General features: G+C 37.5%; 1 protein-coding gene across 4 annotated transcripts in view; it reads right to left on the bottom strand.

The window, feature by feature from the left end:
• The window catches only part of LOC114154167 (ral guanine nucleotide dissociation stimulator), a 60,748-nt gene extending 35,637 nt beyond the window's left edge, over positions 1–25,111 (bottom strand). Inside the window, exon 1 of one of the 4 annotated variants that reach the window (XM_028032999.1) lies at positions 24,360–25,111. In XM_028032999.1, coding sequence (XP_027888800.1) covers positions 24,360–24,380 — 21 coding nt within the window. In that variant the 5' untranslated portion in view covers positions 24,381–25,111. Of the gene's footprint in view, positions 1–6,735; positions 7,148–16,123; positions 16,665–24,359 lie in introns of those variants that run through there. The other 3 variants (XM_028032995.1, XM_028032998.1, XM_028032997.1) reach the window with 3 other exon arrangements.
• Between the last annotated feature and the right edge of the window lie 358 nt (positions 25,112–25,469).

Below are 25,469 nucleotides of genomic sequence, written 5' to 3'. Positions count from 1 at the left end.
TTTGTTTACACCGTCTCTTCTTCTAGCGTTTGAATAGAAACACGAAAAACACTAAAAATCGGAATTGCGAGACATTGAAAGATTCCCAACAAGACAGCTTCCACTGTGCCTTTTCATGCATATCTAATAATGCTCATGAGCATTATTATAGAGGTATCAAATGTGTATGGGTTGTTGTTGTCCCTAAACTTTTGAGGAGTCCAGTATATTGTCATATCTGTATTTGTTTTTCTGTCACAATCAAACAAAAAGTACATGACTTTGACCAAACACTGAATTTTCCATTTCTTTAAAATGTACACTTTTGGAGATATGAGGTTTTTTATCCAACAGCGACAAAAACTAAAAAGGAATTTGTCCAACATCCGGGTTCCTTCAAAAAGCCGCGTATCTCATCTTTAAGACCTCGATGGGTGACACCAAGAGCAAAAACTTGACATATTCCAACAGATTGGCCAGAAACGTACGGTAAACACCTGAAACCCAAAGAGAGAATACGACCAGGAACCTCACAGCAGATGTCAGTGTGACCCAGATGATTCCTCTAAAACCATCTGTGCTTCATTATTGCAGCTCAGCACAAAACAACCCACTGAGACTCTGCAGATGTGCAACCTCAAGCATCTGCGTGAAGCTGATCAGGAAGTATTTGACTTATTCCTTGTGCCGCTACTTATTCGAGCTCATATTTCTGCAAAAGTTCTTGCATTCAAGAAAAAGCATCTAAATTTAACTTTTTAGAAATTTTTTATAGATTACCAAATTGATTTAAAATTTGACATTATAGAAAATGGTTGTTGGAAATGAGCCATGACTTCCAACCCTCATGAAAAACCCTGAACAAAACCCTCAGATTAATCAGGATTAATCAGTTATTCGAATTAATTGTCAACTAATTTAGTAAATCGATTAATCTTTAACTGAGTGCAAATTTGCTGAACAAATCAACATACTCAGAGCTGTAATTAAGCCAAAACTGCACAAAAAATATGATGTTTTAAATTTTAGATAAAAAAAGAACCTTCTGTCTGTAAATATATTCTACCCAGAACTCCACAAGTTGCATTTTTAGATTCACATGGCTCAAATTCTGTCAGTTCTCCTACTAAACACCTCTTGCATCCAATTCTTAATGATCGGTTGAGGAAAAATTCTCAACCGATAATTTATTTTGTAGTTTTTTTTAGCACTGTATCCTTTGCTCCAAACGATCAAGCATAGACTAAATGAATGATATTTCACTGCATCTTTGGAAATTAAATGTTTGAATTATTTGTTTATTTGGATTTTTGCATATCTTTATCATTGTCTAAAATAAGCTTAAGTGATTAAATGAAAAATCTGCAGCACATGGCAATTTTTAAAACCTGACTAATCGATTAATCGCCACAATAATTGATTAATCGTTAGCTGCACTACTAAAAAAATTTTATCTTCAAAACAAATCACTGAGAACTTTAAGATTTAAAGCTGATGAATGCGTTAGCTTCCAGAAAAAGCTTCGGCTAAGCATGATGGACACTAATATCCCGAAAATCTCTCAGAGGAGAACCAAAGGTCCAACTTTCCTTCTGCTGCGATTTAAGTGAAGCTCTTATTCCATCTGCTGGAAATCGATACCAGAGCATGCCGTTGCGTTGCCGCTCTGACATGATTTGTTGCTCCCTGAGGAACAGAAACGTTCCTGCTTCGACACAGCTGTGAGAGAATTAGGAAGGAAAAACATCCGAGTACGGAAGCAGGGCGGATCCAAAACCAGCAGACACGCATCTGGTGAAAGATTTCCATTCCGGCGGGGTTAAAATGAAAATCAGGGCAGTGACATCAGGAAGTTATTCTTGTCCTGGAAACACTGAACGACTCGGAAAGTTTACTTTTGACTGTCAGGGTACCATTTAACACAGTACCCCTCTGGTGAAGAGCCGTGGTTAAACCGGGGCCGCTGCCAAGCTCAAGAGCTCCACAAAAAACATAAATCTGTTGCCAATAAAAAAGCCGATGAGTCTCCCAGACAAACTGCAGAGTTATAGGACACCGAGAAAAAAGGACAAACAGCTGGAGAGAACAACACAGAAATTAACTTATTAAAGCAGGGACCATAACAACCATTTAAATTCAACAGGAATTAAATTTAAGCCTAAAACTTCAGTAATTAAACCCTCTCTTCCTGTATCGCTGTTATTGTACCAATACTGACATTTTTTAAAGTACAATATATCATCAAACTTCTTTATCTTTGAATGATTTTGTTAAAAATTTGGAAGTTTGTATGTATCTACAAAATACTTTCATGACAAATATGCACAACAAACAGAAAGAGTAGAAGAACTATTGTGAGCTTTCTAAATTAACAAAGTATAAACAATTATGTGTGAGCAAATCAAAATAATTTTTCTTGGTAGATTGAGAATCTATAATACAATAAAAAATACAATTTCAAGAGGAAATGTGAAATTTTAAGTATCCATCTCATCATGCTAGGATTCATCTAATACCGATACTGACTTGGTATCGACATTATCAATATTTTGGATCGATTCGACTACATTTTGCTAACATCAGTATTGGCTGGTTATCCAAAAACTCAAGCAAAGCAATATGTGCTGTACAATGGCTGCTGGAACAGACAATTGTTTTGTTGCTGACTAAATATTCAGCAGCATTCTTGTTGGTTGTGCAGGAGGTGCAACTCTGCTTGTCAAAGATGAACGGTTCAATAATTGTGCATCTGTTTGCAGCCATTTTCAAGTGTGAGAGTTTGGGGCGTGGCCAGCAGCAGCTAATTCAGATTTAAAGGGACAGAAGCCCTAAAACAGCACATTAAGAAAGGAATTCGAAATAAGCAGAACTTATCAGACTAAAACCCCATATTTAAGAATGATTTTGAGCAAGAAACGCAATGAACATGTTTTGCATCAACCAAAAACCTATGCTAACCAATTTGAGAAAGCATAATAAGTCACCTTAAGCATAGACACTGATGATTCGGTACCAATCAGAATGTGTAATGGGTGAAGAATGCCCTGTGTTTGGCTGCCAATTTATAAAGCAATAAGACTTTATTACATTTTGCCAGGGCATCTTGCTGTTTTGAGTCTGATGTTTGTAAATGAACATAATTCAGGCAGAGAGCGATGGCGAGCCGCCCGTCCTGCCGTCTCAGACTGAGAGCTCCTCACAGCAACAAACCGCTGAGGTCAGCCGTCTGAGCCGCTTCATGTTGCCGTGAAGCCACAGCGCTGGAGTGACAGTAAATGGGATGAAAGTATTGTCGTGAAGACGGCCATTGTTCTGTTTCAGACACAGAGATCAGTTAGCTCTACAGACGGAGAGATGCAGGAGCTGCAGCCTGAACTTGATCAAGAATCTGAGACGTTTTCAGCATTTTCAAAGTAGATCCTATAGACATGTTGCAAAGTGATGCCAGGCAGAAGGAAAAAAGCTCCTTGCTAACAATGACTACCAGGGGTTTAGCTGTTAAGTTGTCAGAAAGGTCAGGAAAAAAATCATAATAAAAAAAAAATAGCAAATGAGAGGGAAGAAGGTCAGTTAAGCTAGCTTGACTTTGATAATCTTAATATGTAGATGTGCTGTGTTCAGTTACAAAATAAAAAAGGCGACCTACACATCATCTATGACACATCATCAGTAGATCAGGTATTTAAATTAACTAATCAACCACCGCTGTGTTAGCTTAGCTAATAGCAGTGGTTAGCGGTAGTTAATCTACCACAGCAATCACTCATTAATGATCACATGAAGCCTGACAACATAAATCTGTAACGGACTAAATGTTCTGTTCTTTGTGTGAGAAATGTTTGAGTGTTTTTTGGTATTGAATCCTGATACACTAGTGGAGATGTTGTCAGTCAGTTGCGATGGCAACAAGTCTATGTGTAGCGTAGCCCACACAGAAAGTGAGTAACAAAGTAAAATATGAGTGGTTTTGAGTTATTCATCAATGGCTTTTCTGCGTGATTTTTTCCTTTGAACTTAATTAATAATACCTGCATCTCCAAGCAAAGTTGTTCTACTATTTATAGTCTTTCTGCCCTCCAGCGTTGTACGCATGCAAGAAATTTCCGGATTAAACAATAACATGCAACATATCTATACAGCAAGTGCCAAAAATACTTTCAGAATGATTTTTAAAATGAATTGTGGCTCATAATTTTGGTTTGTTTGTGTTAAGAAGCAAGAGTTTTAAATAATTAAACACTGAAGTCTGCTCCACCATTACGCCTTGCTGTATCCTCTTTGATACACTACAGATGTTTCAGCCCAACACCGGTGTTACATAACGGTCAGTCAGTCTGATCACTGCCGATTGAGAGCCTAACTTCAGTTTAAGAGGAAAAAAGTGAGAAATGTTGACATAATTGATTTTATTGTTTGCTTAAACCCCAGCAAATCCCCTGATGGCTCTTATAGTTTTTATAGTTACAGACTGTTTTGTACTTTTCCCACCAGCCTTCAGGCAATTACGCCACATGGGAAGAAAGACAATCACAGATACTTTGCACTCTGCTTGCTGTTACTTTTGCGTGGCCAAATCCTTTGTTCAGCATAAAAAAGTTGTAATATTGTCAGTAGTTATGCTTCATGCATAACTCCTACATGTTGATAGCTTGACAGGGATTTCTTTTTCTTTATTTAGGTATGAGGATTGTGTGTAGAAATTGCTAATTAAACCAGTTTACAAACATCTGTGTTGTTCATATGGAATAAAACAACAAAATGTTTGATATAAAAATATTTTATGTAGTTTGTTCAAATGCTGCCCACGTTTTCTGTGAGAATCCATTCAACATGGCGAAGTTTTATGTTCCTGTTAGCTTTCCTCCCTTATAAAAACCACTTTCACTGCTGGCTGCTGTGTTTGGCCTTTATTATTAAAAGCCTACAAAAACTCAGTGGCTGGTTTTTAGATCAGACCTGGGCGATTTATGGACTGGAGACCACATCCAGCTCTTCAGATGTCCCACAGGCAACACAAATATCATTTTTTGCATGAGAGTCTATTACAAAGTGCTGTTTGCAATCCAATATTTGTAGGTCATTATTTCCAGTTGCCATGAATATACAGTTTACATGCTGATAAGATATTCAGGAGAATCACACAGCTGACCCAGATGCTAAAGGTCCCAGAGAGAGCTGGAAGTAATAACACTGCACTGCAATTTCCTGATATAAATCCGGTCCTCTGCAACGTTTACCTGCTGAAGTCGCAGGCAAAATACCTGTTTGATTAAAGTCTGGATTAACATTTCTGACCTAAACATGCAACAAAATACAAGACTTTCCAGTTTTCTTTTACTTATCTCTAAAAACAACTGTTTAAAACAGGAGTGGTCCAACTGCAGTTTTCTGGCCGATCATTGATCTATAAACAGCTAATGCTAACAGAAAGCCTTGCAACAAACATGGAGGCTGTTGTTTCTGTAACATCTGGTCCTTGTGAGCCAACGTCCTGAATGTTTCAGATGCTTCCCTGCTTTGAAATGCACCTGGTTCACATTGTTTGGTGGTTAACAGGTTTCTGAGGAACTGATGGAGAATCGGCTGTGATGAAGCGCCGAAACATGTGAAACATGCAGGACAGCGTGTCCCGAGAACCAGAGGTAAGAAACGATGTGTTCAGGCTGATTCGGAGGAATTTAGATTAGATGTTACAATCAGCGTAAAAATATACAAACAGATTAAACCAGGAGTGTCCAAAGTGTGGCTCAGGGGCCATTTGTGGCCCTTGGACTGCTTTTATGCGACCCCCCAATTGCAATTCTACAATAATACAAATTTGTCCCAATAATTTTCTCACAATGGAAAATGTTAAGAACACAAAATATACATCTTTTTATAATCAAGCTTTTATACTAAGTAGAACCATATCCATCCAAATCTGCCTTTATTTTTATTATTTTTTAACTTAGCTAAGCATATCAAAAAGTTACCAAAATCCGGTTTTTATACTGAGAATAAATTTGTTCAATCGAGCCCCCAAAAAAGATTTGAAACCTTTATTTTTATTCGTCTGAAATACTTTTTATGTTTTGGATCTAGAATGAATAATGTCCCTTTAATACAAAAAATAAAATAAAATCTGACTATTTTATTTACTTGATTTTATTTTATTTTATTCTTTTTTTTTGGCCTGCAAGTACATTTGATTGGAGGTGGGCAATATGGACTGGATTTTATTTCATTTGCAGTATTGCTGTTTATTACTTATTTTTAAGTAACTGTATGGCTGTGCTTGCAAACACAATTATTGTTCTTGAAAAATATTTCCACTTACAACATGCTTAATTTAGGACTCCACTTACTTAAAAAAAAAAAGATTTATAATCACTACACTGCACTTAGTAACTTAATTGAATCATATTTTTGAATTTACTGATATTTATTGGTGCTCTTATAACATCTCTTTTCGTTTACCATTAATAATTGCAACTTATAGAGAAGATAAATCAAAAATCCTTTCATGATAAACAATAAACGATAAATTATAAAAGCCCACCTGATTCGATGTGACAGAAAATTTGGACACTCTTGGATTAAATCATCAAAATCACCCGAAAAGAAGCAACTTATTTAGAATGAAAGAATGGCTGAGTATCATTGTGTCTGGTTCATGGTGCATCAAGAGTTTCTTAGACAAACAAACACTGCTCCAGCTAATCTAAGTAGGTGAAAGATCCAGTGGTTCGTTTAGAAAATCAAAGGAAAACATCTAACCTGTGTGTCTGATCTCTGGACTGGATGGTAATAATCCTCTCTGTCCCAGCAGCAGGTTCCAATCCGGGCCAGCAACCCGCAGCTCCACTGGGCCCAGCACCACATAACGACTCCAATCAGAACCGGATCCACGCGGAGCCGGGTCTAAAACCCATCAGAGACCCCACTCCCCTCGTCACAGATTGGCCGAACCCCCACGGCCGCTCGGCTCGCGCGTGTTTACTTTACCAGCTGTGTCAACAACACAAAGAGCAACACTGGAAAAAATTAACTTGTTCCCAGAAGACAGCAGGCGGTTTAAGAGAAGTCCTCCGAGCCGGTCCATTTCGGGTTGGAGGAGAACTGAAACCTCCTGTTGAGGTTGTCAAACCATCCCAGTAGCAACAACACAAACAGGGAAGTGCATTAAGACGCGCTGAAGGAACCGAGGAGGAAAGCGAAAGCTTCAGATGACGCAATGTAATAGTGGGGACTTCCTTATTACACAAACAGAGGAATTTACCACAGAATACCTGAGGTGGTTGGTCCAGTTCTGCAACATCGTCTCTGTGAACTCATACAGCAGCACCGGCACGACAACAATGGATCAGCAACAACTAGCTTTAATCAGAAAAAATATCTAATAATTTACTAAAGGAAGCTGGAACTCTGAACACCTCTGATTTGGGTTCATCTGGTCCAAACAGAACAAATTCATAACAATATCTATGCTCAGATTATTTTTAAACTAACAACAAACAGGAAGATAAAAGATTACATGTTTGGCTTATGAAGGGGACTTTCCACTACGTCAACATATTTCAGAGTTTCAGCACCGACCAATAGTTTTATCCCAGTCCTAGTCTTTACTAATAGTTCTTGATGCTTCCTGGAGGCTTTTAAAAGGTTTTTTAAATGACATTAAACATGTCAACATTAAAATAAACTACAAGCTAAATAATCAACAAGTCCAATCAAAACAAAAAGAAGTTATGCTTTTTTTTTCCATATTCTGTCTCACCCATATTCTCACAACCCAATCTACCCCCTGCTCATCCTTAACAGGGCAGCATTATGTATTTTCCAGGCACATAGTGCCATTTTATAGCATAATAATGTACCATATTATTTTCAGTTGAATATATCAAATATAACTTAAAATACTTTTTATTTTAATTTCAGTTTTAAGAAAGAAAATCTGAATCTGCAGGTCAGACCTATAACACACCAGTAAAAGTAGTGGTTTTAATTTGGAGGTTTTCCATATCTGACATGTTAAATTTTCCTCTAATTTCACCTTTTTCACTAGATATTTTGTGGGAGAAACACTAAAAGTGGGGATTGCTTTAAAATCTTATGTACGGCAAACCGTCTTCTACCACAATTGTAGTGCAAAGCAAATTTCACACTTCTCATGGATGAGTACAACACACCTGTACTCACTAGAAGGTAAAACAGGTGACTTGGCAGAGAAAGTTTATGTGCACCACAGAGCCCTTTGCAGGCGAAACTGAGAAATGCAAAAACACAAACTATATTTTTAGAGATATATACACAATAGAGAACAAATTCTCAGTAGCCTGACCAGAAAAATGCCACGAAACAAATCAAACACTGAATCCCTGCAGTATGCTAAAATAAATTTACACCAATAAAACCTGATACTCTGTGATAAAATGTATTTCAGGAACGAAAATGGGCAGAAGGAGAAATCTGGGTCACAGCTAACGATTCTAGCAAAAGAGATTAATAGGATCTAATTTTCAGCAGCATAACAAGATGTTTTGCTGGTTTTTGTTTTCTTCACTGATCTTGAGACCAGCTCGGCTGCAGAGAGAGTTTCTTACAGAAAGCAGCGTCTCGTTCACACGCAAAGCGCAGCAGAGAGAGAAATCTGCTGGTCTGAGCCGCCTCTAATAGCTTCTGGATTTATTCCCAGCTATTATTACAGCCAGCGGAGCCTTTCAGGTTCTCCTCCGAGGTCCTGGCATTTAAAAAAAAAAGCTTTCTCATGCCAACTGCAGCCGAGTGAGAAACACATGAAGCTCAGCTGTGAGGCAACCTGGTAACTGTCACCAAGGCAGGGAACGTGGCGGCCATTTCTTTAAACAGTCAATAAACTCTGCTTGCACTTTTTTTTTTTCTTTGTTTTTTCCTGAGGACATTTATGCATGTATCCTTTATTTTAACTGCTGATTTAGGTCAAGTCTGCCATGCAAAAAAACACAAAAATCTACTGCAAATATTTTAGTACACTTTAAATAAGACAAAACTAACTGAGAAGTAACTTTCCAGCTAGATATAAGAGCTTGTTTTAAGTCAATAATTCCTTAATATGGATGAAGACGTACTAGATTTAAGTGAAATAATCCAGTAATCCAGTTTAATAATTTACAAGTGGAATGAGTATTTTTCATCAATATTAAGAAATTATTGATTTAAAACATGTTCCTATTTCTTGACAAACGTTAGTTTCGTGATATTTCAAGTGTACTGAGATATTTGCACTGGAAGCTAGACCAAAAATATTTCTGTTTCTGTAAGTGTAGTGAAAAAATGCAGTTTGCAAATGCAGTTTCTTCTGTGTACATTTCTGAAAACTAAATCTTCTGATGCATCTGCATCAGACTAAATATCTGCAAACCAAACCTTTTTGCATCTTTTCCATTGTCTGCTTTCTTCTTGCACTCCTTCCCTGCCCAGACATTGTCTCCAGTGTGTTTCTGCCTCCCCAAATCACTTCAACATCCACCTGTACAGCTGCTGCCAACTCCCTTTTCAATTCCCTCTGAGTTTAAACACACCCTGGAGCCACTGTTGGCTGCCAAAGTCTATATTGTGATATCATAGTCTTTTGTCTGATTATAAAAACCTTGCTTTCCTATCTGCACCCCTTCTTTTTGTCGTCTTGGCAATGAGTTTCAGAGCCCTATTCCCATACTTTTGGAGATCGTCACAGGTAAATTGGAAGCAGATTTATTTCGCCTGAAAACAAGCTAAAATAAAATAAGACCTTCTCTACAGGGGCTCATTATTTGTTGACAAAATGTTTCTTCCGAGACGGCGACTGCTGAGCATATTCACCGAACATTATCAATGAGTCTCCAGACATCCGCCCATTTCCTTCACAGCTAAATGACAGCTTGACATCTACATGCATGAGTAGCTGGAAACATTTAAACTTTTCTTTGTGCACAGGCCTGTTTTATCACCAATATAACAGAGAGGTTTGTAAAAGTTGGCTGAAGTCATTCCAAGTTCACAGTTTTTAGCTGGAAGTTGCATTAAAACATCTGCTCTCAAGTGCTCTTAAAGGAGTAAACTCCCCCCAAAAATTTAAATGTTTGATTAATCCAACACTCAAGTTTCCAACAGTTAAATATAAATGTGACCTTATTAGGAGTGCTCTAAGACTCTTTACTTAAATTAAAGTCTGCAGACCACCCAGGCTGCTTTATATCCATCACACACCATGAAACATAAACCTGTCAATTAGTGGTGACGTTTACATAAGTGCTTTTTGATCTTTTTTCAATATAGAAACTCAGGCCTGTGGAAGACCTTTGCATAAAGCTGAGCAATAAATAAGATATTGGTTGGTTGAATCAAAGTCAAAGTTTTCCTTAAATAAAACAATAGAATGGAATAATAATTGAATTTTATTTATAAGTCAGCCAGAGAAGCTGTCCAGAGCTTCAGTGCTGACTGAAGCTGCATTCACTGACCAGAGTAAATTTCAGAACTCTAACTGAACTGCTGAGCGACTCCACCAAAGCTGTTCCAGTACAGAACCACAGCTGGTTCTGAAAACAACAACTGAGGACAGGTAGCTTTTATAAACAGACAGAAATCCACCTCTACCTATACACACTGGTCTGTTCAGCATACTGTTCACTGTTCATTTTAATTTAATTAAATGCAGCAAACTTTTACCATGAAACAAAACAAATATGCTGCAGTTGCACTTTGAATCCAACAGAATATGAAGGAATAGCAAGATTAGTTTACAGTAAAACCAATAATAATTGGGTCTAATTATTATTGGTGAGTGTTTGAAACACTCACCAACCAGTGTCGACTGGTTGTGTTTGGTTAGTGGGCGGATGATTGGTTGGTAGGTAGCTGATAGGAATTTAGATTGGTTGGTTGGTTGGTAGGTCTACTGTTTGTGGGTTTATAAATTGGTTGGTTGAGTTATTGGTGAGTAGTTGGTTGCCAGACAATTAGTTGGGTTTGTAAGTAGTCGGTTGGAAGATAGGTAGGTTGGTAGGTTTATTGGTGGGTAGTTGGTTTGGAGATGGGTTAGGTTTGCAAGTGGTTAGTTGAAAGATAGGTAGGTTGGTTTGTTGGTTGAGTTATTTAGGGGTGAGTAGTCAGCGGATAATTGATTAATTGGTTTTATTTGTACATCGTCTGTTGTAGATGTCTGTTGTCTGTTGGCAGGTAGATCGAGTGGTTGGTTTGTGGTTTTATAAACTGGTTGGTTGATTTATTGGGGAGGAGTTGGTTGGCAACCGGGTTTGGTTTGTAGGTGGTTGGTTGGTTAGTTGGTTGAGTTATTTAGGGGTGAGTAGTCAGCGGATAATTGATTAGTTGGTTTTATTTGTACATCGTCTGTTGTAGATGTCTGTTGTCTGTTGGCAGGTAGATCGAGTGGTTGGTTTGTGGTTTTATAAACTGGTTGGTTGATTTATTGGGGAGGAGTTGGTTGGCAACCGGGTTTGGTTTGTAGGTGGTTGGTTGGTTAGTTGGTTGAAAGATATGTAAATATTACATATATAGAGTTATTAAATAAATAAATAATTAAATTAAATAAATACATTTGTAATTCAGTACATTTATGTCTGTGTTGAAGAAAAAAAAAGTCTGAACTCAATTCAGTGCTGTTTTTCTGTATCGGCTAATGCTGAACATCAGATATCGGTATCGGAAGTGAAAAAAGTGGATAGGTACATCCCTAGTTTGCAATAGAAACTAAAATACTTAGATATGTTTTTGCAGTGAAGAAATGCGTCATTATTTCAGGCAACATCAAAACACAAAAGCTCAATCATGTTCACCTAAAAGTTTCAGATTAGGATGAAGGCCTTAAATGATTTCCTCCTGATTCATGGGAAGCTGGTCTTTATTTCAACCTCATCACCCAGTTTGACCCCGTTACGACAACAAGCCCACTGCAGTGAGGTCAGGAGACTTTTTTAAACCCCAAAGAAGAATTTAGGTCAGTAGAAACACAATCAGGTGTGAGAGCTGAGACAAGCTGAGCTCGAGAACGAGACGGCAACAGTGTCTATGTGAACAGATTCATCGGACATTACTGTCAGGGAACATTTCCTACAACAATGTAGCTTTATGCTTTCACCTGAAGTGCTGTTGGAACAATAACAGCCTTCACTCACAGGCTGGAAACAACAAGAAACATGGATGCCAAGATGTAGATGTGGGGCTGAATGCCAAACAGCTGCGTGTAAATCTGAAGGAACCCAACGTTACATGAGTGCACCATTCATCTGGGATTAATGGCAGCAAAAGTTTTAGTTTTTGCAAACACCGTCTCTCCTAAATGGTTGCTGTTTTCAGTTTTGGTTTTGAGTCAGAACTTCAGAGTCATAACTCACAGATGGAAGATGAGTTTATACACAGATGTCTGCAGTGCACCCATAATCAGACGTCCTCCTACTGCACAGAACTGAATAATAAATCCTAATATTTTCTTCAAATAAAGTTAAAAGAACTATTCAGTGCTTCAATTAGAGGGATCCAGGTGGGGAAAAGTTATTGTGAGGAGATACAACTTTGATTTTCACTCTTTAAATTTAAAAGAAATGTCTAAAAACAAGTAGCTAAACAAATACAATAAGGTTTGAATATGTTCTCTTTTTTGAGTTTGTTTACAGACTTAGAGATTTGTTTTAGAAAGATTTTGTTTCACTTTTTGAATCAGTTTATTTTTGCATTGTTTTTGTCATTTTCAGTTTCGTTATAACAAGTTAAAGTTGTTTTTCATGTTTTACCAAACTTGAAGCTATTGGTGTATTTAAGTGAGCGGTACTGGTGCAGAGTTATCAAATACATTTGTAATTCACTACACTGTGTTTTAAAAAAAGAAACCTGAAATTTTAAGTTTAAGTCAGCACTGGTTTTGTGTATTGGATCGGTATCAGCCGGTACTAAACTTCAGATATCTGTACCGGCATCAGAAGTGAAAAAAGGGGATTAATAATAAATAAGTAAATGATATTGCTTGTTTTATGAGAATTAACTGACACAAGCAGTGTTCAGAACTACAATTTAACTGCCAAGATTAAAAACAAAAGCCTGCAACACAGTCTAAAAGTAACATATCTAATAATGATTTTCCACTGTGGCATGAATCACAAACTACCATTATATAATGGATGATAAAAGCAAAATTGCCCAACGGGAGAATAGAGAGGAGGAGTAATTATCCAAAAATATCTAAAAGGAACATTTGAAAACAAAGCACTAGAAAAATAAGCACTTTAGATTAAAACTAAAGTGCAGCCTTAACATCAGGTAGCAGGTAAAACAATTTACCGTAGTCATCATTAATCTGCAGAGAACAAAAGAAGCATTGCATTGTCCTTAAAGGAAATGACATGATCAAACATGTCAGAATATCAAAGGCCTCTCTGTGGGGAGATGGTTGCTTTGGCGTGCTTGGTGTGGCACAAAACAAAGACGCAAACAAGATTTATACCAACGAAGAAGAGAGATTATGAAAACCCAGCAAAGCATCTGTCACATCTTGAGCTGAGGTGAGAAAATTCGACTCAGATCGTGAGACAAAAGCCACAAGACTGAGCTTTAGGCGGGGGTGAGAAAATCAACGGATACAAAGAAAAACATGTAAACAAGTCCACGCTTTAATCTCTGACCTGCAGAGATGATTAAACAAAAACAGCAGAAAGTCTTTCTGCTCTAAAGAGGAAATGTCGTCACTCAGAACAAAGAAAGCAGCACAGAAATCAATTTCACTGCTCTAGGGCAACAAGCTGCAGATTTAATCTAATTTTACCTGACAAGCATACATTGCAAAACCACAGATACAGTCGCTGGACAGAGGCAGCCACCACCGTGCTTCAGCTGCAGGCTGACTCAAACTCACCAGTTTTTTAAAACTAACACTCGTTTTACTCAAAGGGATCAGCTACATCCACCGTTTCAAACAAAAAGGTTCCGAGTTAAATTCTCAGCCTGTTGCCTTTCTGCACACTAGGGCAAAAACACCACATTTTGCCAAGCATTGTTGGTTTAATTTCTATTTCTCAAATCTTTCTACACTTGATAAAAGACCAAACAAACTTGTAAGTCATTTTTCAGCAAGATATAGATACCAAATAATTCTTTATTATTGAGTTACAACATGGGAAAAAATTTTCTTATAACTTGAATAATCTGCCAGTGGACTAGCACATTTTTAAAATCAATATTACTGACTTAAAACAAGCTCATATTTCTTGCTGAATTTTAGTTGACATTTAAAATTTTCAAGGCATTTTGCCATATTATAAGTGAAATAATCTCCCAGTGGAAGATTATTAAGGAACCATTTAACTCCTGTATCTTTCTAAAAAGTTACTTGTAAGTTAGTTTAGTCTTATTTCAAGTGTACTAAATTATATGCAGTAGAAATTAGATAAAAAATACGTGGTAATATTTTGTGTTTGCAGTCAGAAAAGGTGACTGTGTGTCTTGCCTCTCACCCAGTGACAACAGGTTTTGTTCAATTCTGCATGGAAAAAAAAAAATTTTTAGTTTTAAAGTTGTGACGCAAAAAGAAAACAGCATGTCCAAACACGCTGGATGAAAGAAAAAGCTCATGTGAGCTGCACACCTAATAACATGCTACAGAATGAAGAAATCCACGTTGTTTAGATGTTTATTCTGTAGATATGCAGGAAAAGACTGCAGATCTAATCATCTCTGACGTGACAAATACATACACACACAGAGAGATCCAGAAAGAAGCAACATACACCACACTCAGTTGCAGGTTGACTCAAACTCACTGACACATTTTCACAACACAAACACTGGCTCTGTAAATGACTGCTTTAATATAATGGGACTTATTTTTAGATGGAACATGTTTTGTTATATTCTGCACAGAAAAAAAAGAAAGCATCTTTTATAAGTCTGGAGAAAAATAAAAAAAATATTAATTACACATGCAATCTGACCTACACACCTGATTAACTTCTCAGTGAACAGGAAGAGTACGTACACCATGGAGGAGCTTCACCTGAAATCCACTGATCCATACAATCAATATTTAAAAGGTTTAGTAAATGACTTACAAACTCTTCGTGTGAATAACGAGGTTCTGGTGGCTGGCAGAGTAAATACATGCAGTAACGTACACGTAAGCTACATGTCCGTCTTAGCTAGCAGATAAAAGCTACATTAGCTAAGCGAATTTTGCTAGTTCGGCACTAAGTACTACAGTAAATATCACTGACACTTACTATTGCACAAAGGTGGGTAGAGTACTCCAAAATTGTTCTCGAGTAATATTTGTAATGTTCTTATATTGTTAATATGTTAGATAGGAACGAGGCCAGAGCTAGTTCTTAGCTTGTGGTTTGTTTATTGTTGCCATAGCAACTCCATAGCAACTGCTGTCAGTTACAAGATTTCGGTCAGTTACAAAGTTCACGGAAGTGTGACGTCACATGAGAACAATTCCTAGTTCTGGGAATCCTGAATGATTCAAAATGCTCAAAAATCGATTTTAAAATGCATTGAAGTTGTAGTCTTTGCCGCTCCCATTACTCTGCATCTGGCGTTATGCGCCCACTCTGCTACTCTGCTTTTGAACAAATATTTGATTTCTTTTGTTATTTATTTAAGAAAAAACCAAGCCGCTAAGCTAACCTAGTGCTGGTAATTTAAGTTACAGAAGTTCATGCAGAAATATAAACTCATGGAATTTTATACAGTATGAGACTGTTTTAAATAAATGTTATGTTTGTTTACACAATTTTTTCCTGTTCTCAGTCACATAATTATTTGAATAGAAAAATCATTTCTAAATCAAAAATCGATCCGTGACCCTAAAACTCGTAATCGAATCGCTCGACACTGGGTGTATTGTTAACAATGCATAACTGCAGATTTAGAGCCCTTTTACGTGACAAACTGTAAACCACTCATGCGTACAGCAGCGACCACATTTTCTCTGCAGATATCATCTTGCTGCCTTTTTCATGCAAAAACCAGAACAAAAAAAACCAACCATACATTTATCAGACTTTGTTTACGCCGAGACAGCTTGGCACATGCACACTCCTACGTTCAGTCGGGAGGCATCAAAGCGCACACACAGATGCAAATAAATAAATAAAAAATAACGCGAGCAGACATTAAAAATGTAACGCCTGCTTACAGACAGGCAGGCGTCTCGGTGCAAAGCGGCGTCGGAGCTCACCAGGTCGTCCAGGATGGTGACGGGGAAATCAAACATGCACATCTTGACGGGCTGAGCGAGCGCTCTGTGCAGGCTGAACAGAGATCTGGTTTCCATGCTGCACGGTCGACGCACCTCGCAGTCGCCGCTCGACTGCGTGCAACAAACATGCACTGGTGGAAAAATAGGGATAATTATTAAAAGAAGGAAAAGGAGAAAGAGGAGGAGGAGGGAGTCCCCAAAGCTGGCTGAATCCGACTGAGAGAAAGCAGAGGAACACCTCTTTCTTTTTCTTCACAACAAGCAAGCACTCCCCTCATCGCCCTCCCTCCCCTCTTCCTCTGTCGCCAGCAGCTGCTCTCTGGTCTTTCCGTCTTCTGGAGGTTGTAGCTCAGAAACCTTCAGCAGCGACCGCAGTCACACTCCCACCAAGAAGGGGAAAAAAACAAAAAACGTGCAGACTGAAATGCAGCAGGTACACAGAGGAATTCGTTTCTGCTTCATTACGCCGCTGCGATTTAATCAAGAGAGAAGCTGCTGTGTGAGCCCCATTAAAGATGAAGATCCGCCTCCAGGAAATGTGATATCCGTACCAGTTTAATCAGACTTCAATTTGTTTACTCTATGACGTCGGAAAGAGTAGAGAAAAGTCTGAAAATGCCGCTATAAAACAAGCCGGCTCCATGTTTTCTGGAGCGCTAATAAATCTTTTAAAAGTCCAACTGCTGCTCAGCTCTCAGAGCTGTGATGTTCCTGCACCGCATCAGTGCAGGCACTGATTGTTTTCCATAAATTTCTCCAAGATGAAATGTTTCTCCTTGTATCTGGAGCCAGAAGTTGCAGCAAAAAAGCACACTGTGAAACGAGGGAAAGGGGGGACGAAGGACGGAAAGGTGGTAATGGCGATACATCGATTTTATCGGCTAATACAATTTGTGGTTTTTGAAGATTTAATTTTTGGAAATCTTGATTCAGTATGACCAGCGGCGCCTTCTGCTGGATGGTGGTCAAACTACAACACTGAAAGAAGGTCTGAGTGGACGTCATTAGTTTATCTTAACTTAATAAACCATTAATCAACAATTAATCTTAAGTATAATAGTTGCTTGCATCCCTACCAGTCACACATGTGTTATTCAGCGTTTTTAATGTTTTATGAAAAAAAGATGATGGGTTACAGAGCACACTGGAACCAGGATACCGGAACAATCCGCCATGTCCTGGTTCCAATAAAGCAGCTGCAGCAGCTGTCAGAGCTAAAACAAATGGAGGATTTCCAGTCTTTCATCGCTTTTCTCACAGTTAAACTGCTAAAGTTACATAAGCAGTCTATGTGCAAGTACTGATACCAAGGTACCGACATCCTGAAGATAGAAAAATGGCACGCTGTCACTTTAAATATGTAGATGTCACGCTTCAGCATGAGCAACATTGGTGGGAATCTGTCGAATCTGAAGGCAAACAGCAGTGTTATTATAGCACAGATTGTTAATTGATTAAGTAATTTGGGATTTCTGCCACCACAACCATGACTAACGCGGTTAGTCTAAAACATGGATCTAAGACAGATATAATAATTTTATAATGCTGCATTATAAAAAAAATAATGCAGCAGAACTAAGTTAAGCAGTTTATATATATATTTGCACTGATTCAACCTTGTCTTCCTCTTTGCTAAAAACATAGTATGTATACTTTTTTTTTTTTAAGTTTAATTTATTTTTTGTCTTTAATGGGAGCGAAGTGTAACCAAAGTAAAACATCCTTGTTTTTTGCCCAAATTTAGCAAATAAAGCCGATTCTGATTCTTTGTTGTCGTCTCAGAAGACAAACCCGAACCAAGAAAGACGTCCTATTGGGCTTTTATTAGTTATAATAAACATTTCTCAGTATTAATAAATATGACGTTGTATTAGGGCAATTGTAGATGGGGGGAAAAAATGGAGGAGTAAATTTGCGCCGTCAAATTTCAGAAATTTTCTGAAAAAAATATGTGGAATTTTTTTTGACTTTGAAAAGTCAAAAATTTGCAATATTGTGTTTTTCAACATTATTAGCTCCATTTCCATTTCAAATGTGCACAAAAGTTGGTCAATATCCCGCTAAAGTCAGAAAAGCTCAATTTTGCAATTGCAGTGTTTCAACTAACTAAGAAACGCAATCAAAATCACACGTGAATAAGTTTGTGAATAAGTCTGACAAGTCATTAAATAAGACATAATCCTATTCTTACTTCGTGTCATCTTCTTTGTCGTTCCCACCAGTAGTAACATTCAGTTGTTAATCACATGACTCATAATGCAAAAAAAGTGTTTCTATTGAAGTTTTGAAAAATATACAACCCAAAAAAACCACCTTGTTCTACCGCCAAAATGTTTGGAGTGTTTCCATTAAGTGAATTTTCAAAATATAAAATTGCACAATTATCTGGTCAATGGAAATGCAGTTACTGAGAAGACAACAGGAAATAATTGGAGGATAAAGGCGCAGCATGTTTTTAAATGTTTTTTAGTGATCTTATGGGTGCTTCTTGATTAATGGAAACAATGAAATTGAAAAATTGTGTTTTGCTGACATTTGTATTGGAAACGCAGCTGGTGTCTGTTAGCAAAGACCCTTGCAGGTGTTTTCTTTAGCTGAGGATTTCCTCACTGCTGAGAATTTTTGGAGACATTTTCTTTCAGTTTTGAACCTGTAAGCCTGAGCAGCTGACATTTTAACTCAAATAAGACTCATCTAGGTCAGAGTGCTTTTAACCCAAATGACTGAACGATGATGGAAAGGAAGTGCAGGTCGTTGTTTTTCTCTAACTTGTTACTGGAAGCCTCTGAGGTTTTATCTTACCCATCAGATGCATCAATCTGTTTCTACATCAACACAGTCCAGGTTTTTTTAATCACACGTCTGCATCCAATTTTTAGATAAATACACAACAAAATAAGAAAAAAACACGTCTTCTCTTTGTTTCTGAGCTAATATCTGAATCTTTACAGGACGGCTGGTGTGAATAATTAAAGCGTGTTCTCGCTCAGAGTTCAACCTTACGGTCTTAAAGAATTTACAAAGACAACAAAGGCTGATCTCAGCCCTCCTTCAGATGCAAATGATGCTTGATACTGCGTCGAGTTGAGTTGAAACACTTCTGTTTTACTAAAGAAAAAACGCAGACAGGGACGGCGGAGAAAGAAGCAGAAGAAGAAACGCAGCAGCTGAAGGAAGAGAACGAGAGGCTCTGAAACGCCGCTGGGAACTGCTTTCAGATGCAGAGGCCGTCCCACGGCTGAATGCTGCAAGAGAGCGGCTGTCATGGAAACAGAGAGGCAAAGCCGGCTCTTCGTTGGCCTACGTGAGATCGCTCCCCCTTCTCTACAGAAACCAAGCAGCTTGGACAGGAAGCCAGAAACAGACCTGCAAGTCCGCTTCCTGTAGCCGTCACAATGACAGGACGGGCGGTGCAGGTACTCAACGGGTCGACCCGAACGTAAGCACGTCTCCTGGCTGGAGGATCGACCTCATTTTAACTGAAATGTCTCGTAACAGAACATTTATTCTTGTTTAAGCTCAGTTTCATCCAGAAAGCTTTGACTTTACTCAAGCCACACAGTAAGAGGCAAACACTTTAATCCATAAGTAGAATGCTGTGCGGTTCTGGTTCTATATATTGAGTATTGTATCACACATTCATCTCCTGCTTTTGGAGCATCTTTTGATCCGCTTGGTGTTCATATTATGAATTTGAACCGCGCCAAAGTTCACTTCAACCGAACCAAGACCTTGGTTTGTAGGCGGACCAGAGTTTGATTACCCATTCACACCTTCCCAAACAAACCAAACTTTCTATGCAAACAAACTAAAGGTTGATTAAGAAACAATCTGCTCATATTAAAGACAGTTTGGCTGATTAATCTTACATGGCTGATTAATCTTCCTCTGAAGATGACAGAAACTAAGACTGCAGCAAAATGAATCCAGACTCTACAGAAAAAGATTGAAGTAACTAATCCTCTCCAATAAGCAACAACTGAAAGAAGCTGCAGAAAAGGCAGCGAAAACACAGAAGAAGCGTGCAAAAGTCTGAAGGGTCACAAACCTGATGCAGGAAATGCAACGAATCAGCAATTACAATTAACACTGATCTGTTTTATGTGATGTGCTGTGATAAATAAAGTAGCATTTTCAGTTATGCTTCAGATTTATTTATAAATATCTGAAAATTAAAGCTCTTTTTTTACTTTTCTACCCAATTTATTTAAAACTAAAGCAAAAGCAAAAACACTGCCTTCATTGCTGTAGCACCTCTGGGGGTAAAAATTGATATATAAATAAAGCTCAGACAACAATTATGGGCGAGGCACATAAACAGAGGAAGAGAGTGGTGCAGACGCCCCCTTCTGGTGGCTAAAGGCTACAGCAACAAAACTCAAACAGAAACAAGCAGGAGGGAGAGAGAATTGGATTTTATAATAAACAGAATTAAAACTTCAGCGGAAACTCGGACTTCAACTTTTAATCTTTACAAACTACAGTTTGACCAGATGGATGGATGGACAGAGGAATGGATGGACATAAGGATGGATGGATGGATGGATGGATGGATGGATGGATGGATGGATGGATGGATGGAAAATCTGTCTTCTATTAGCACAAAACACATTAATGGAGGTTTTTGTTAAAGAAAAAACATCTAAAATAAAAAATCTGCTTTATCCATGCCTCATAGACATTTGTCTGAATACAGAGAAACATTAAACCAAACATTAAGCCAAGCTGAACCTGAATAAGGAGAATTTGAATGACTCAGAATAAAAACGCCGCTCTCTGCTGCTCGTTCAAACTCTAAGTGCTTCTTCAGGCAACACATTTCAGGGACAAGCCTCTCCTATGCACTAATGTATCAAACAAAAGCAAATGGAAAAAACCCTCAGGAATAAAAAAACAGAGGAAAAAAACAAAAAAAAATGGCGGATTCTTGTCACATTCCATCAGACAATAAGTTCCGATTCGCTCGCTGTGGGTCAAAGGTTAAACACAGAAAAAGAAACAAACACGTTTTTATCTCCAAATCCCACACTGCCTGGAAAAAAGACAGATTTCTAAATGTTTCACCAGGAGATAAACATCAACAGCAGCAGCAACAACATTTAATGCTGCAGCACCTCAGCGATGACCTTTGACCCAGTTTCATTGTGTTTACTGGATTCCTCAGAGACTGAAGAGTCTTCAGGAGGAAGTAATCTAGAACGTATCTAGATTTAACACATTTACAAAATTATCCTCAATTTTTGGTTCATTCACAGGAAATCCAAGCTGAAATTGCACTTTTATTGAACTATGTTTCTCACAGGTGATTGTAAGAAAACCTTACAAAAATAAATATAATTCATATTTAACAACAATGGTAACTGGTTTAAGAACCTACAATTTCACAGTTTAATTTGAAAAAGAAATGCAGAAAATTATAATTAAATTGAATTTTTTTCTGAGCTGTTGAGCTCGTTTAAAACACAAACATTGATAAAAGACGTTTTGCACCAGATTTAGCTTTAAGCTGCTTCCATTTGTAGTCCCAGAGCAGTACAGTCATAAAACTACAACATAAACATATTCATGCTAAATAACAAGCGTGTGTGCTAAATAAATATCAATACCTGTGAGAAGTTATTATTTTAGTAATCAATTACTCTGACAATTAATCTGATTAAAATGGGCATTTTCTGATATTTACTCATCATTAAGGCTGCAACTAATGATTATTTTAGTAATCCATTATTTGATTATTCTGGCGATTAATCGATTATTCTGATGATTAATCAAACAAAAAATTGGCACATTCTTCATATTTTTCATTTAACCCCATAAGCCTTTTTAAAATAAAATATTAGAAATACAACAAAAGATGAAAACAAATAGCACAGTTCTTTTCTAAAAATAAGAACATAAACATGTTATTACCTAAAATACAACAAGGTGGCATTTCTTAGTGAGTGGTTGATTATTTGTAGCAAAGGAGGAATCTGCAGCTAATAAAAAATATTTGTGTAAGGTTGATCTGTTTATTATATTTTGGATTAACCAATAAACAATTTTATAGCAAAAGACACTTAATGGGATATCATTTTTTACAGATTTTGCACCAGGTGATACTAAAACTGAGCCTTGAGTTTTTTATGCTTTTTTCATCTTCAATGCAAAATGTGTTTATTTTTTGTCCAGTTTTTTTACTATTACTGCTCTGACTGCTTTGTTCTTAAGGATGTTGCAATGACTAATCAATTGATTAATAACTTAAAATTAGGTAAATTTCAATTCTGATGATTATTATCTTTCCAAGAGTAATTTTTTTTTACAAACTTCATAATCTATTTCCTTTATGATTTCATGGGGATTTTATTTCAATTTTTTGTTTATTCAAAATATCTTCTAGTTTCAGTGTTAAGTGTATTTTTCCAAACTGTGACTTGTTTTAAGAACAATCAACTCGTAGAGACTCGTATACATTCACAGTGTGACTGTGTAGTTTGACTTCCTCCACATCAAATGTTTACAGTCTGAATTAGACTTTTAGGATTTATTTTCATTCAGTTATTACTCAGATTACACAAAAGGTCAATAACGATTAGCTTTAAAAATGTATAATTATCACTAATTGTAGGAGTTTGTTGTGATTTACGTACAGAGAATATATGAAAACTGAAAGATATTAAACTTTTTATTAATAAAAAGAAACAAACTAAGAATTCTGCTTTAGGTTTTCCGACTTATTTCCTCATTACTGTTATTTAAAATCTTATTTACATATCCCAGCATGCATTGGGCCAGCAAACACCCCCAAAATATCCCAGATCCAACTCCCACGCAGACACACAAACACACCATGGCGATGGTTCTGTTCTCCAGCTCACATTACTTAGTCTTATTAGCACAGCGTTATCAACATTTACAGACACCAGGATAGTTCACGTTCCTGCAGAGCAACTAGCAGATTAATTAACAAAATGTTTCCCTGAAGATAAAACCGCCACAACAATCATCCTTTTAAGACTTTCACAACATTTGTTTAATTTAGGAAGAACGGAGTAAAGATGTATCTGAAGGCTGAAGCTGCTGCAGGGAAAACAGGAAGCAGTCGTCTCACACAAAACAAATCCGTAAAAAGGTTATGAGCTGCACCGGCTAAAGAACATTTCCTTCCATACCATCAGTTATAATCAATTAAACTGCTCCTAAAGTTGTGTCTGAGTGAAAACATCTGCAGATTATCAAGACACAGAAATACAACATAACAAGTCTAAAAATAAATGTTCTGCTAAATTCAATCACCTGACTGGCTATAAATTTCCCCCAACATGTTGTAAACATCAAATTTGATCTGGAATTGCTTTTCAGGAATTCATTAAATTAATTTAATTTGGCTATTGGTGAAATTAAGGGTTTCCTGTTGAAACAGGACACAGAAAAAGTAGTGCATGGTTTTATTTTCAGAAGATTAGAAACTCAGTAGAGGAACAAGTTTCTAATAGTCCAGCAGAACCAGCTAATATTTTAAATATAAACATAAGAAACACATGCTTTTAACAGTTCCTTTTCTGTTTCCTGCAATATTTACATAACTAGACTAAAAGCACCACTGATATGCTTTTAGATCTATTATTCTTATTAGGTTGGACTCTATATATTTTTAAAATTATTTTAAAATTTGCTATCCCACATAAAGAAACTATTCATTCCCTTTTAGCAAAATTTAGCATTTAACTTCATTAAAATATATATAAAAAACCACTATTTTATCTCTAAGTATACATTTATCCTCTTCATAAGACTGCTTTCCAACAAAATAAACTGTCTTCATTCAGAGACCTTTTCAGATTCACTGTAATACAGACTGCTACAGGAGATCCTCCCTGCCAACAAGCCATCAACATCTACAACTATTCGTTTCATATTTTTAATTACTTGATAGTTATGTTTATGCATTGATACAATTTTCTTCACCTCTTTTCCTTTATTTTTCAATAAACTTGCTTTGCCTCATTATTTCAGAGATATTATGAACACAAACATGAGAAGGGACACAAATCCTGCTGAAAAAATTCAACAAAAACCAGGCTGTTTACACGCTGGTGGCTTTAATAGCGCATCTGTGGAAATATGCAAATGAGCCCAGGTGTGTATTTAAATACGAACCCGCTGACTTGATGCGCTGCTGGTTTCTTACCTGTTTTTCCAGCATGATCATTCTCTCAGTATCATGACCTTCAAGGAGCGGCTTCCCCGTCAGACACACTCCACCTCTGCCAGCATCTTCACGGATAAACCAGAAGGAAAATAAAAAAGGATTTTAAAAAACGGGAGGGAGAGGGAAATGAAGGTTATTGATGCTCACGGCTAACTAGCGGCGCCGCTGGGCGGCTAGAAAACCGCTAGGATGGTTTCTCCTCGGCAGGAATGACTCCAACATGTCTTCACGTCAATAAAAAAAAGCATTAAGGAGTTTGTTTGTTTTTTTTATCACGGAGAAAAACAGCACAGCGGTCAGAGGAGGAACAGGAGATAACGGCCACCAAGCTCAGAGGGGTGGCTAGCCGAGCTAGCGTTAGCCAGCTAATCCCGGAGAAAAATCAGAATTTGATTTGTCTCCTCGGAACCAGATCCATTGACGCTCCGCTGCCTTCCAGTCACGCCAGAAAAAATACGCGGAGGCGGCGTCCTCTGGCCTCGGCTCTCCCAAACAAACCCCCGCCGCGTACCGACATCCTAGTAAGGGGAGCGGTGTTGTCCAAGAAAAGGGAAAGGAGATGCGGGGACTCGAGCAGTGACACTTTAATGGAGGATGCTGCTGCTGCTGCCGCCGCTGCTGCTGCGGTCCGAGGAGTGGCTGCGGTCTTCGACTTTCTTGAACGCATCACGACGTGAGCGTTCCGAAGGAGAAACTTGGCGAACTTCGACATCATTTCGTTCAGTCAGAGTTGGGTAGTAACTAGTTACATTTACTCAATTACAGTTACTTGGGTAACTTTTTTTGAAAAAACGTACTTTTAGGAGTATTTTGCTACGTCGTACTTTTTAACTTGAGTCATTTTATAATGAAGGAAAATGTCTGGATTCTCTGCTTTACTGAATGAAGAACAAACGTGTTTTAACCACAAATTCACACAGACACAAACCTGCAGTTTTTGTTACAGTTTCATAAGTTTTCTTTAATTAAAAGAAACTGATCTGGAAAAATTTTCTTTTGCCTGATTTTATTTTTTGTTACTCATATGACTTGTCATTTTGGTAATTAAAATACCAAAATTTCCACTTAACTTTATATTTTGGATTATGT

The sequence above is a fragment of the Xiphophorus couchianus genome, chromosome 12 (assembly GCF_001444195.1).
Source record: "Xiphophorus couchianus chromosome 12, X_couchianus-1.0, whole genome shotgun sequence".
In the NCBI taxonomy this organism is placed as follows: Eukaryota; Metazoa; Chordata; class Actinopteri; order Cyprinodontiformes; family Poeciliidae; genus Xiphophorus; species Xiphophorus couchianus.
Note: the sequence above shows the minus strand (reverse complement) of the source record. Positions and strands in the feature narration are given on the sequence as shown.